This window comes from Papio anubis, chromosome 13 (assembly GCF_008728515.1).
Source record: "Papio anubis isolate 15944 chromosome 13, Panubis1.0, whole genome shotgun sequence".
Taxonomy (NCBI): domain Eukaryota; kingdom Metazoa; phylum Chordata; class Mammalia; order Primates; family Cercopithecidae; genus Papio; species Papio anubis.
The window spans coordinates 100881434-100893489 of NC_044988.1; the positions used below are offsets into that span (position 1 = coordinate 100881434).

The following is a 12056-nucleotide window of genomic DNA, read 5'->3' on the forward strand; positions in this document are numbered from 1 at the left end:
TTCATTGAAAATAAGTTCGTTTTTTCCTTCTCTCTAAATCAAAGTCTGTTTAGGAAGGTTCCCGTGTTTTTCCAGTGGAGAATCTCAGTGTGCTTGTAAGGTTTTTTAAGTTTGATAATTTTCTTCTGTAAGGCACTGACCTTTTATCTTCTAAGTTAATTTTTTTTTTTTTTTTTTTTTGAGACGGAGTCTCGCTCTGTCGCCCAGGCTGGAGCGCAGTGGCCGGATCTCAGCTCACTGCAAGCTCCGCCTCCTGGGTTCACGCCATTCTCCTGCCTCAGCCTCCCGAGTAGCTGGGACTACAGGCGCCCGCCACCTCGCCCGGCTAGTTTTTTGTATTTTTTTAGTAGAGACGGGGTTTCACCATGTTAGCCAGGATGGTCTCGATCTCCTGACCTCGTGATCCACCCGTCTCGGCCTCCCAAAGTGCTGGGATTACAGGCTTGAGCCACCGCGCCCGGCCCTAAGTTAATTTTTTGATGAAAAATATGAATCCTCCCTAAATCTAGGGGAGTTCTGAAAAATAACCAAGTCCTGCAACTACTGCTATATATACCAGTCAGAGTAGCGCTGGGCTGACAACAGATAAAGTGATTGAAAAAATTACCCCTAGGCCGGGCGCTGCGGCCTCAAGCCTGTAATCCTAGTACTGGGGAGGCCGGTGAGATATACGGATCACGAATATCAGGAGATCGAGACCATCCTGGCTAACACGGGTGAAACCCTCACACTCTACTAAAAATACAAAAAAACGAAGCGCAGGTGGCACCTGGGGAAACCCAGCCACTGGGAGGCTGAGGCAGGAGAATAAGCAAAATTGGAGGCGTGAGTTTTGCAAGTGAGCCGTGAGATCCGGCCACTGCACTCCAGTCTAAGGACAGAGTGAGATCTGGCCTCAAAAAAAAAAAAAAAAAAAAAAAAGAAAAAATTACCCCTAGGAGCTAAGAACTTTTGTGTATGTTTGCACTAACAGGTAGTTTTCCCTTATGTGAACACTAGTTATTGAAATAACAGTTCCTCACATACAGTATTCACCTACTTCAGAGTTAACAAAAGGTGATGAGAGCTCTTTCTGTGAATAGGGGTATACTTTTCATGCTGTAGCAAAGACACAGGTTGGGAATGTAACAGTGGTACATTTGAATCCCTTGAATGCTGACCTGGTGAGCCCTGGGGATAGCTGCTGTGAGAAGCTAAGATCTCTTTAGATAGCACCTTTGGGGTAGCAGCGAATTGGATGCATAGGTAGCAGTGAGAATGCTTCCCATAGAGCCGGCTTGGGTTAGAGAATCAGGAATTCCTCATGTGGTCTACAGTACGGGGAAGGGCCAGGGAGGAGGAGGGCTTATACTCTGGATAACAAAAAGATCTAGTTCTGAATGGTTACTAATTTTTTTCTTAGAATTGCAGAAAGGAAATAAGTTTTAAGGCCACTGTTTTGCCTTTCATGCTAAAAACCCAAAGTTCATTTTTAAAATTTATTCTTCAAAAAAATGTCAAATCAGTTGGATTGGGGTCCCACACAGCTGTATCCTACCCAAAACTGGTATCGTATATTGGACAGAAGGTTGGCTTGAGAATGAATGTGATTTTTACCTAGTCATGCCTTTCTCTGAGTATATGCTTTGTGTGTTTTTCAGTTCTTCAGTGCCCTACTCCACAGCCAAAACACCTCACCCAGTGTTGACCCCAGTGGCCGCTAACCAAGCCAAGCAGGTAACTTACTGATTTTTACCTTTTTTTTTTTTTTTTTGAGACAGAGTCTCGCTCTGTCGCCCAGGCTGGAGTGCGGTGGTGTGATCTTGGCTCACCACAACCTCTGCCTCCCTGGCTTAAGTGATTCTAGTGGCTCAGCCTTCTGAGTAGCTGGGATTACAGGCACCCACCACCACGCCCAGCCAATTTTTGTATTTTTGGTAGAGAGGGGTATCACCACGTTGGCCAGGCTAGTCTCTAACTCCTGACTTCAGGTTGATCCATCTGCCTCGGCCTCCCAAAGTGCTGGGATTACAGGTGTGAGCCACCGTACTCAGCCTGAGTTTTACTTTTAACATTCATGCTGCGTCTGCCTTTGTAAGTGAAGACCGTACTGTTTTTAAGTCTTGACTTTGTTTAAATGAACTATAAGTCTAATAAAGGCCCATAATCCTTTCCCTACAATTTATGCCAGTCTTAACCTGGCTGTTAATCAGAATAGGTCAGTCAGAACCTGATATTGTCTTCATAGGCCATTTAACATTCTGTACCTAGTAGTTTGGGGTCATAATTCTAATACCATACATTTTTATATGAGGTATTTTGCTTTGCAGTTTACTTTCACATTATCTCAGTTAATCCATACAACAACCATGTACAGTGGGAGGATAGGTGTTTAGATATATCTCACTGGTGACACAGCCTAGGATTGAGTGACTAATGCAAACTCTCATGATTAGTAAATGGTGGAACCAGAGCTGGGTCCCAAGACTTCTGACTTCCTCCTGTCCATTGCTTGTTTCATTACTCACTTTATAGTACCAGTGTCTGGGGTGTAGGTTATCTGGTTTTCTCCTGCAATCCCTGTTTGTCAGAGTTTACATATTTTTAGTGATATTATGTCTAGCTTGTCTAGCTTGAAGCTTTTGCCTGATAAACATTGTCCCTTAGAAAAATCGGTGATATTGCAAACAGTTAAACAATCCAGAAAAAAGTGATAGGGGATGGTTAGAAGGTCAGTCAGGCTAGTGCTGAAACTCTTCCTAGGAAATTGTGGTTTCTCTGCTACTCTTACGTCTGTCTCTGATTATGAGTAGTTTGTGTTAGGGATCAGAATTTGAGACTGGGTATCAGAGCCTGCCTATTGTAAGTTCTCAAACTTGCCTCTGTTCCTTAGTTTACCATAACTTAAAATGGCATTTAAGCATTTAGCATTTGATCTTTCTTCTGGAGGTATTTGTGTTCACCATGGAAAACACATGATAAGGCATAAATCATGATGAGTGAAGGAACATTGACTGGAGATGGATAAGTCAAACAGTTTTGCTTTTAACCTTATTGTACATGCTTTGAGAGCTAGAACAATTTTATTCATTTACTCCTTCGTTAATTTGTCTACCTAATATTCAAGTGCTTTTGATGTGCTAAGCACTGTGCTAGGCACTGGGAAGATAGCCGTGAACTAGGCCAGTGTGACTGCCTTCTTGGAGCTTGCAGAGTATTTCTGTTTTCATCCTTTATTTATTTATTTATTTATTTATTTATTTAGAGATGGAGGCTCGCTCTGTCACCCAGGCTGGAGTGCAGTGGTATGATCTCGGCTCACTGCAAGCTCCGCCTCCCGGGTTCATGCCATTCTCCTGCCTCAGCCTCCTGAGTAGCTGGGACTACAGGCGCCTGCCACCACGCCTGGCTAATTTTTTGTATTTTTAGTAGAGACGGCGTTTCACCATGTTAGCCAGGATGGTCTCGATCTCCTGACCTTGTGATCTGCCTGCCTTGGCTTCCTAAAGTGCTGGGATTACAGGCATGAGCCACCACACCTAGCCTGTTTTCATCCTTTAATATGATCTTACACATGGTTAACTTAAATTGAGACCTTTTTTTTTGTTTCCTTTCTTTTTCTTTTTGGTAATTTAACTAAAAGTGTGCTTGCTTATTTTAAGTTACATTTTTATGTTTACATTTTGCATATTTCTTTGTTACAAAGGATGGTTAGTGGTTTAACATGAACATTTTGCTTGTATTCTGTTATAGGGGTCTCTAATAAATTCCCTTAAGCCATCTGGGCCTACACCAGTATCCGGTCAGTTACCATCTGGTGACAAAGCTTCAGGTCAGTTTACATTTTTGTTTTCTTGAAAATAAAGGTGAAAGAAGCACTTCACAATAGGGGTTATTGTTCTAGATCACTGAAACAGTTGCCATAGGAAACAGGAGTCACATTTGATGAGATTGGGAGCATTTAGGGTAGTATGACTATAGACAAGAGATCATATTTGAAAGACTTCATTCAGCTAATGAAGAATTTCTAGAAAATTAGTATGCCCTTCAGTGGCTATGTAGACTTCTGAAATTTTGAGGTTAGTTTGAAAGATGATAGAGCAATAGGAGAAAAACCTCCCTTTAAATTCTTTTCCTAAAATGGAGCAATAGTATTATATTTTTCTTCCTTGCTGGATGATCACAGTTGAGAGCGGAATGGATCAAAATGCTAAACGCTATTTCTTCCACTCAAAGGAATTAAAAATTCTGTTGGTCCACAGTGCCAATTCAAAAACCTGTAAGGTAGAGAAAGTAAAACAGATTTGTAAGATCTCAGTGTATATAATGAGTCCCTATTATGAGATTTTATGGCTTCACATAACTTCTCCTACACTCACTCAAACATAATTATTCTTAATTTGGTTTTCACAGTAACCATGAGTGTTTTGACCAGACACTTTGTCCAAGTGTCATTGCCCAAACCAACTTGATGCAGAATGTGGGTCTTCCTCAGTGTCCCCTTTTGTTGGCTCCTTTATTATAGGCTACTTAATTTGGTATGTATTACTTCCTGCTGCAAGGGTCTTGTGCTGTCTGCAGTACTGAATTTTTACAACACTCTGGATGGATTCTGGCGTTTGTTTCAGTCATGCTCTTAAGTGGGCCTTCAAGCAAATTCTGTTAGAAATTGAACTTCAGGCCGGGCGTGGTGGCTCACACCTGTAATCCCAGCACTTTGGGAGGCCGAGACGGGTGGATCACGAGGTCAGGAGATCGAGACCATCCTGGCTAACACGGTGAAACTCCGTCTCTACTAAAAAATACAAAAACTTGGCCGGGCGCGTTGGCTCAAGCCTGTAATCCCAGCACTTTGGGAGGCCGAGACGGGCGGATCACGAGGTCAGGAGATCGAGACCATCCCGGCTAACACGGTGAAACCCCCTCCTCTCTACTAAAAAAAATACAAAAAACTAGCCGGGCGAGGTGGCGGGCACCTGTAGTCCCAGCTACTCGGGAGGCTGAGGCAGGAGAATGGCGTAAACCCGGGAGGCGGAGCTTGCAGTGAGCTGAGATCCGGCCACTGCACTCCAGCCTGGGCGACAGAGTGAGACTCCGTCTCAAAAAAAGAAAAAAAAAAGGAAATTGAGCTTCATACATTAGCAGTCTGCCTCTCATAATCTCAGTCATGCAATCATTCTGACTTTCTCTGTAATCCCAAACTTTGTGATTGGATACTGGGTTTACCTTTAGTAGCTATTCCTTGCAGAAGAAAGCCATTATTGCATAAGCCAGAGTTGTATTCTAGAATTCGGATTGATATGGAACCACAGTTAGTATCATGTACGCCTCACATGAGAAGGAGGTATCTAGCACTTCTCGACTGGGGCCTAAAGCTTTATGTTAAAAGGAAAATTTTATAGTGGAATTGTCAAAGACTTGAATATTTTACAAAAAAGTTTTGAAAGATCATATACTCTTTTTTCAACTGCTTCATTGGAGAGGTTTTTGTCACTCTTGGAGTTAGAATCCAAGAAACCTAAGGAACTTTGCTTTATGCATGTCTAGGCAAGTAGTGTGACTTGCAAGAAATTTCGGAGATTCACCATTCAATGCTGATCATGAAGTCCTCTCTGTCATTATGAGGTGTTCACTTCTGTTTTCACTTGCCAGGTAATCAAGGTTTAGAAAAGAACTTTTTTCTTTTGGTAGGAAAACTTCCCTGAAAGGTGCTATTTAAGAGTTTGCAATAAGTTTCTTTTTGAAAAAGATCATTTCTAAAACCTCTAGAGAACAGTTCTCTTACTAATTAATAATGGAAATGCCTTCATTGTTTTTCTGGTTGTAAAACTATTACATGTCCAGAAAAAGTCTATGGTGTAGAGATATATAATGTAGAGTGTGAAAGCTGCCATATAGATTCTGTATTCCAGAGATCATGATTTCATGTATATCTCTTGAGGTTACTTCATTGTTTTTTAAAGAAAAATATCCTATGTACTACATATCCTATATATATTGATTTTGTAACTTATTTCCCCTTCTCTGCCCCCTCTTACAATAAATGTCTTTGTCTCTCCAGGTATGATACAGATCCACCTTACTCATTTTAAGAGCTGTCCACAACCTCACTGTGTAGTTATACCCTATTAAATTTAACTAGTACTCTGATGATTTAGATTGTGATTTTTCATCCCATACACTTTACATCATATACCAGTAGTTTTAAAAATATTTGTACTACTATCTACCCTGTGTTTGTTTATTTTAGAAGGATTTTTTTTTCTTGTTGTTTGGTTTAGTTTCATTTGATTTGGGCTTTTTAAATACAGTTTTCCTCTCCCCTTTCCCCCTTTTAAAGTGGAGCAAGGCTGGGCGTGGTAGCTCATGCCTGTAATCCTAGCACTTTGGGAGGCCAAGACGGGCGGATCACCTGAGGTCAGGAATTTGAGACCAGCCTGGCCAACATGATGAAACCCTGTCTCTACTAAAAAAAAAAAAAAAAAGTACAAAAATTAGCTGGGCATGGTGGTGCATGCCTATAGTTCCAGCTGCTTGGGAGGCTGAGGCAGGAGAATCGCTTGAACCTGGGAGGCGGAGATTGCAGTGAGCCAAGATTGCGCCACTGCACTCCAGGCTGGGAAACAGAGCGAGACTCTGTCTCTAAATAAATAAATAAATAAAGTAGAGCAGCAGGGAAAAGACTGAAGTTTGTCCCCAAACTCTAAGTAAGTAGTTAGAGTGAAATTGAACATGGGTAGAATGATGGATTGCACTTTTAACCTTCTTGCATGTCTCTATATTATAGCAATCATGTCTTACATCTATAATTTTAAAAAAAGAGCACGATTATTTGCTAAATACCAACAAAATCTATGGAAAATGCAGAAATGTATATAGAAGTAAACAGCCTTAAAGTCACTACTCACAAATATTTAGCTTATGAACCTATTTCTCTTTTGGACTTTTGTCCTTCAGCATAGATTAATTTCAAATAATTATAAAGCTACATTATATATAGTTTTATTTACTTTTGTGGGGAGGGGGGTTAGCCTCACATTATAAGCATTTTCTCCTACCATTGAAATATATAAGAATGTACTTTTAAAATTATACATTTAAACTGTACTGGAATTATCTTGATATATTTTCTGTAAATGAGAGGATGGCACGCCTTAGACTGGAATTAATATTGACAGAGCCACAGAGCAATTTCAGAGACCTCGAGCACAAGTGAGGCAATGTGCTCACTCCCCATGGCCACTGACGTGTCACAGAAGGCACATGCAGTGCGAAGCAGCACCACACAGGCTGAGCTACAGGGAATTATACCCTGGAACAGTGCTTCTGTCTTTTTGTAATATTCTTTTTTTTTTTTTTTTCCTCCATAATTTCAGGGACAGCCAAGATAGAAACAACTGTGACTTCGACTCCATCCGCTTCTGGGCAGTTCAGCAAGCCTTTCTCATTTTCTTCATCAGGGTCAGTAATGAACTTAAGTTTTATGGCAGATTACTAACAATTAGCTTCCCCAAATCTTACAATTGTAGATATATTTATATACTTATTAAATGTGTATGAACCCAGAGTTCTTACCACGGCAGTAATACATCTGATGGTAGTGGCAGTAGCTTAATGTTCTCATGTAAATCAGTTTTCCCTTTGCAATTCAAGTTAATACATATTTGTTACATATTTGTGTATCTGTTTTGTTTTTTAGCCTAAGCCTCATTTTCTTTGGGTAGTGAGTCTGCTAAATTCTGTAGTTCATTTAGTTTGTCACACTGAGGTGTTTCCATTCTGACACCATTTTGGGGACTAGATGTGACATTCAAATTGGCTTTGCTGGACAAACATGATGGCTCATGCCTATAATCCTAGTGCTTTGGGAGGCCAAGGTGGGGGAATTGCTTGAGGCCAGAAATTGGAGACTGACCTGGGCAAAATGCGAGACCTCATCTCTACAAAAAAATTGAAAAATTAACCAGGTGCGGTGGTTCACTCCTATAGTCCCAGCCACTTGGGAGGCTGAGGTGGGAGGATCCCTCGAGCCCAGGAGTTCGAGGTTACAACAGAGTGAAACCCCATCTTCAAAAAAAAAACAAAAAAAAAGCACGGTGACTCACGCCTATAATCCCAGCACTTTGGGAGGCAGAGGCAGGAGGATCACAATTTCAGCAGATGGAGACCATCCTGGCTAACACGGTGAAACCCTGTCTCTACTAAAAATACAAAAAATTAGCTGGGCTATAGTCCCAGCTACTGGGAAGGCTGAGGCAGAAGAATGGTGAACCCGGGTGGCAGAGCTTGCAGTGAGCCGAGATCGCACCACTGCACTCCAGCCTGGGTGACAGAGTGAGACTCCGTCTCAAAAAAAAAAAAAAAAAAAATATATATATATATATATATATATACACACACACACACACTGAACTTCTTAGAGAATGTAATGAAAGACAATAGATAATAGGCATTTGAAATTTGAGATTTTATATAGATGTGGAGGAATCTGTTTCCATTTCTAATTTTAAAAAAACAACGATGGCTATACTTGTAAAGTTGAATTGTTTTTAAAAAATGAAAGAATCTTCTAAACCTCATTTCAAGATGAGCCTTTGTTAAGGTGCCTGTTCTCTGTGCTACGAGCACTCATGTTGAAACCTGTGTGAGCTGCTGAAGCATTCTCTTCCCTGCAGTGATGGGGTTAGACTCTGTGGAACTGAGATCAAAATGTGTCAAAAGGATTTTTTGCCATTGAAGTATTGTGCATTCAGTTCCATTAGAAAAGCCTCTTAAGTTCTTCAGTTTATGCTTTTGTAACTGGGATCATGTTAACCAGTCTCTTTTTCCTGATTTTAATATATTGGGTGTCCTTCAGCCTAAGGAGAAAAGAGGGTATTAGAATATTATTTGAGGGGGAAAGTAACATGTATATTTTTTTCTTTATTATAAATCATTATGTTTTATATTTCCCAAAGGTAATTTGAAGCAAATTTTAAAGAGAAGGTCAATGCCAAGAATTATTACATCCTTTACAGATGGCTAATAATCAGTATTTACTTCCATGAAATGATATTCTTCTTTCTTTTTTTTTTTTCTTTTTTTCTTTTTTTGATTTTGAGGCAGTCTCACTCCATCACCCTGGTTGGAGCACAGTGGTGAGATCTTGGCTCACTGTAGTCTTCACCTCCCGGGTTCAAGTGATTCTCTTGCCCCACCCTCCCAAGTAGCTGGGATTACAGGTGTGTACCACCACGCCCAGCTAATTTTTGTGTTTTAATAGAGATGGGGTTTTTTCATGTTGGCCAGACTGGTCTTGAACTCCTGGCCTCAAGTGATCCACCCGCCTCAGCCTCCCAAAGTGGTGGGATTGTAGGCGTGAGCCACTGCGCCTGGCCCTCTTCCCATTTTTAAAATAACCCAGAAAAGGTAGGGTCATTGAATCAAGGGCTTGACACTGTTAGATAAAATTTCTTCACAAAGAAATGTTGTGTTTTGTTTTATTTTTAATATGATGGGCAAAAGTGTCTAAGTTAATACATTATTTAGTATATTTGATGTGCTTGGTCTCTTACATTTTAAAGCTAGTTTAAAATCTGCCATTTGAAGTGTGTGTGTGTGTGTGTGTGTGTGTGTGTGACAGAGCAAGATTCTGTCACCCCCCCCCAAAAAAAAAAAAGTACAGTGGCACAATCGTGGCTAACTACAACCTCCGCCTCCAGGATTGATTAGCCCCCCTGATAACTGGGACTACTGGGACCACAGCTGGCTGATTTTTTTTTTTTTAATTTTTGGGTTTTAGTTTTTGGGGGTTTTTGTTGTTTTTGTTTGGTTTTGGGGTTTTTTTTGTTTTTTTTTTTGAGAAACAGGGTTTCACTATGTTGCCCAGGCTGGTCTCAAACTCCTGGGCTCAAAGGATTCACCTGCCTCAGCCTCTCAAAATGCTGGGATTACAGATGTGAGCCACCATGCCTGGCCTGAGATTTTATCACAGTGAATAATCTGTTCTGATTCACACTGGCGTGGGATGTTCTTCCTTAGCTATGGTGTCTTCACTTACAGTGTAAAGAAAACGTACAGAAGGAGAGAGGAGATGGTGAAAGGAGTCAGAAAGTTTTTGAACCAGATTTTCCTAGCCCTAAAACTCAGTTCTGTCAGAATGACTGAGATAGGGCTTCTGTTTCATTGTATCCATTGTTTTCCCTAGCAGTGTGGGACTCTCTGACATGCTTGTTGGTTTTGGAGGGGTTCTGAGAGGCTCTTCCTAGTCTAAGTGCTTTTGTCTCGCCAGACCTTCCTTCTGTCCTCTCACTTAACAGACCATCTGCTCCGGCCACTATTCCCACATGCACATTTGTCATGTTTCTCTACTGCTGCAGCTTTGCTCATCTTGCAAGAAGTCCCCACACAAACTTCTGCTACAGAAAGCCCAGCCATCCCTCAAGGGGCTCTCAACTGCTATCCATATCGTATCTCACCCACAAACTGCTTCTCTCTGCTTAGAGATCGTAGAGTCGCCTTACTGCTTCTAAGATAGGTGCTTTGACTCTGTTGTCGTTTATCTTCTAGATTGTAAATTCCTGAGGGCGGTTTGTATGAATGAATGATAAAATGGAATATTAAGAGGGTAATATTGTGCCTTGGTTTGTTCCTTTTTAATTTCTCTTTTTCTACTTGTTAGGACTGGCTTTAATTTTGGGATAATCACACCAACACCGTCTTCTAATTTCAGTGCTGCACAAGGTACAGACTGTGTGTTCAGTAGCATTACTCATGTGTTTTCTCTAAACAAGTACAGGTTATTTTTGCCCAGATGTTAGTATTTGACTTGTTCTTGAGTCTTACAGTATCTGCAATAAGTTCAGTGTTGATAATGTGCATTAGAAATATGCTTAATTCAAGAAACTGATGTGAACGATTTCTATTTTTATAATTAAGGACAAGGAAAGGATTTGCTTCTGGAAAATCAGGGCTGTGCTTTAACATTTAAATGCTAAATATGTGAAATAAAATTTCTCCATTTTTTTATCTGTAATTTAAAATTTCATCAATTTATAGGGTGATTCTGTAGGGCAAGATAGACATAGTAATAGATAGACTGTAGAAATGAAAGACCAAACTCATTTTTTTCCTTGATAACATACTAGCAAATGCACTGATCCCATGCATGTTGTTAAAAATCCATCAATAGGCTGGGCACGGTGGCTCACGCCTGTAACCCCAACGTCTGGGGAGACCGAGGCGAGCGGATCACCTGAGGTCAGGAGTTCAAGACCAGCCTGACCAACATGGAGAAACCCCATCTCTACTAAAAATACATTAGCTGGCCATGGTGGCGCATACCTATAATCCCAGCTACTCAGGAGGCTGAGACAGGAGAATCACTTGAGAGAGGCGAGGTTGCAGTGAGCCAAGATTGTGCCATTACACTCCAGTCTGGGCAACAAGAGTGAAACTCTGTCCCAAAAAAAAAAAAAATCCATCAGTAGCATGTTTTTAATATTTAAAAGAATTTGAAGACCTGTAAAGAAACCAGATCTATTTGTTAAGTGCCTTTCAGTTATCCATTTATAATTAAGTCTTTTATTTTATTTATGTATTTTGAGATGGAGTTTCACTTTTGTCATCCAGGCTGGAGTGTAATGCCGTGATCACAGTTCACTGCCACCTCCACCTCCCAGGTTCCAGCTATTCTCCTGCCTCAGCCTCCCGAGTAGCTGGGATTACAGGTGCCCGCCACCACACCCGGCTAATTTTTGTATTTTTAGTAGAGACAGGGTTTCACCATGTTGATCAGGCTGGTCTCGAACTCCTGACCTTGTGATCCACCTGCCTTGACCTCCCAAAGTGCTGGGATTACAGGTGTGAGCCACCACACCCAGCGTCGTTACTCTTTTATTTATTAACCACTGTTGTTTGACCAGGCCTTATGGGTGCTTTACCCATATTTCATGCAATCTTTGTAACAGCTCTCTGAGGGTAGGTACTGTAATGATCTGGATTTTCCAAATGGGGGAATTGAGGCTCAGAGAGGTAAAGCAACCTTTCCAGATTCACACAACCAGCAAGTGGCAGAGTGCGTAGCTCCAGAGCCATGT

At 41.0% G+C, this 12056-nt stretch overlaps 1 protein-coding gene across 7 annotated transcripts in view; it reads left to right on the forward strand.

Moving 5' to 3' along the window:
* NUP214 (nucleoporin 214) overlaps positions 1–12056 on the forward strand; it is a 112408-nt gene that overhangs the window by 62935 nt on the left and 37417 nt on the right. For all 7 annotated transcript variants that reach the window (XM_031654644.1, XM_031654646.1, XM_031654648.1 and 4 more), the window contains exons 25-28: positions 1641–1716; positions 3733–3811; positions 7356–7440; positions 10640–10701. In XM_031654644.1, the coding sequence (XP_031510504.1) occupies positions 1641–1716; positions 3733–3811; positions 7356–7440; positions 10640–10701 (302 nt within the window). The remainder of the gene's footprint in view (positions 1–1640; positions 1717–3732; positions 3812–7355; positions 7441–10639; positions 10702–12056) is intronic.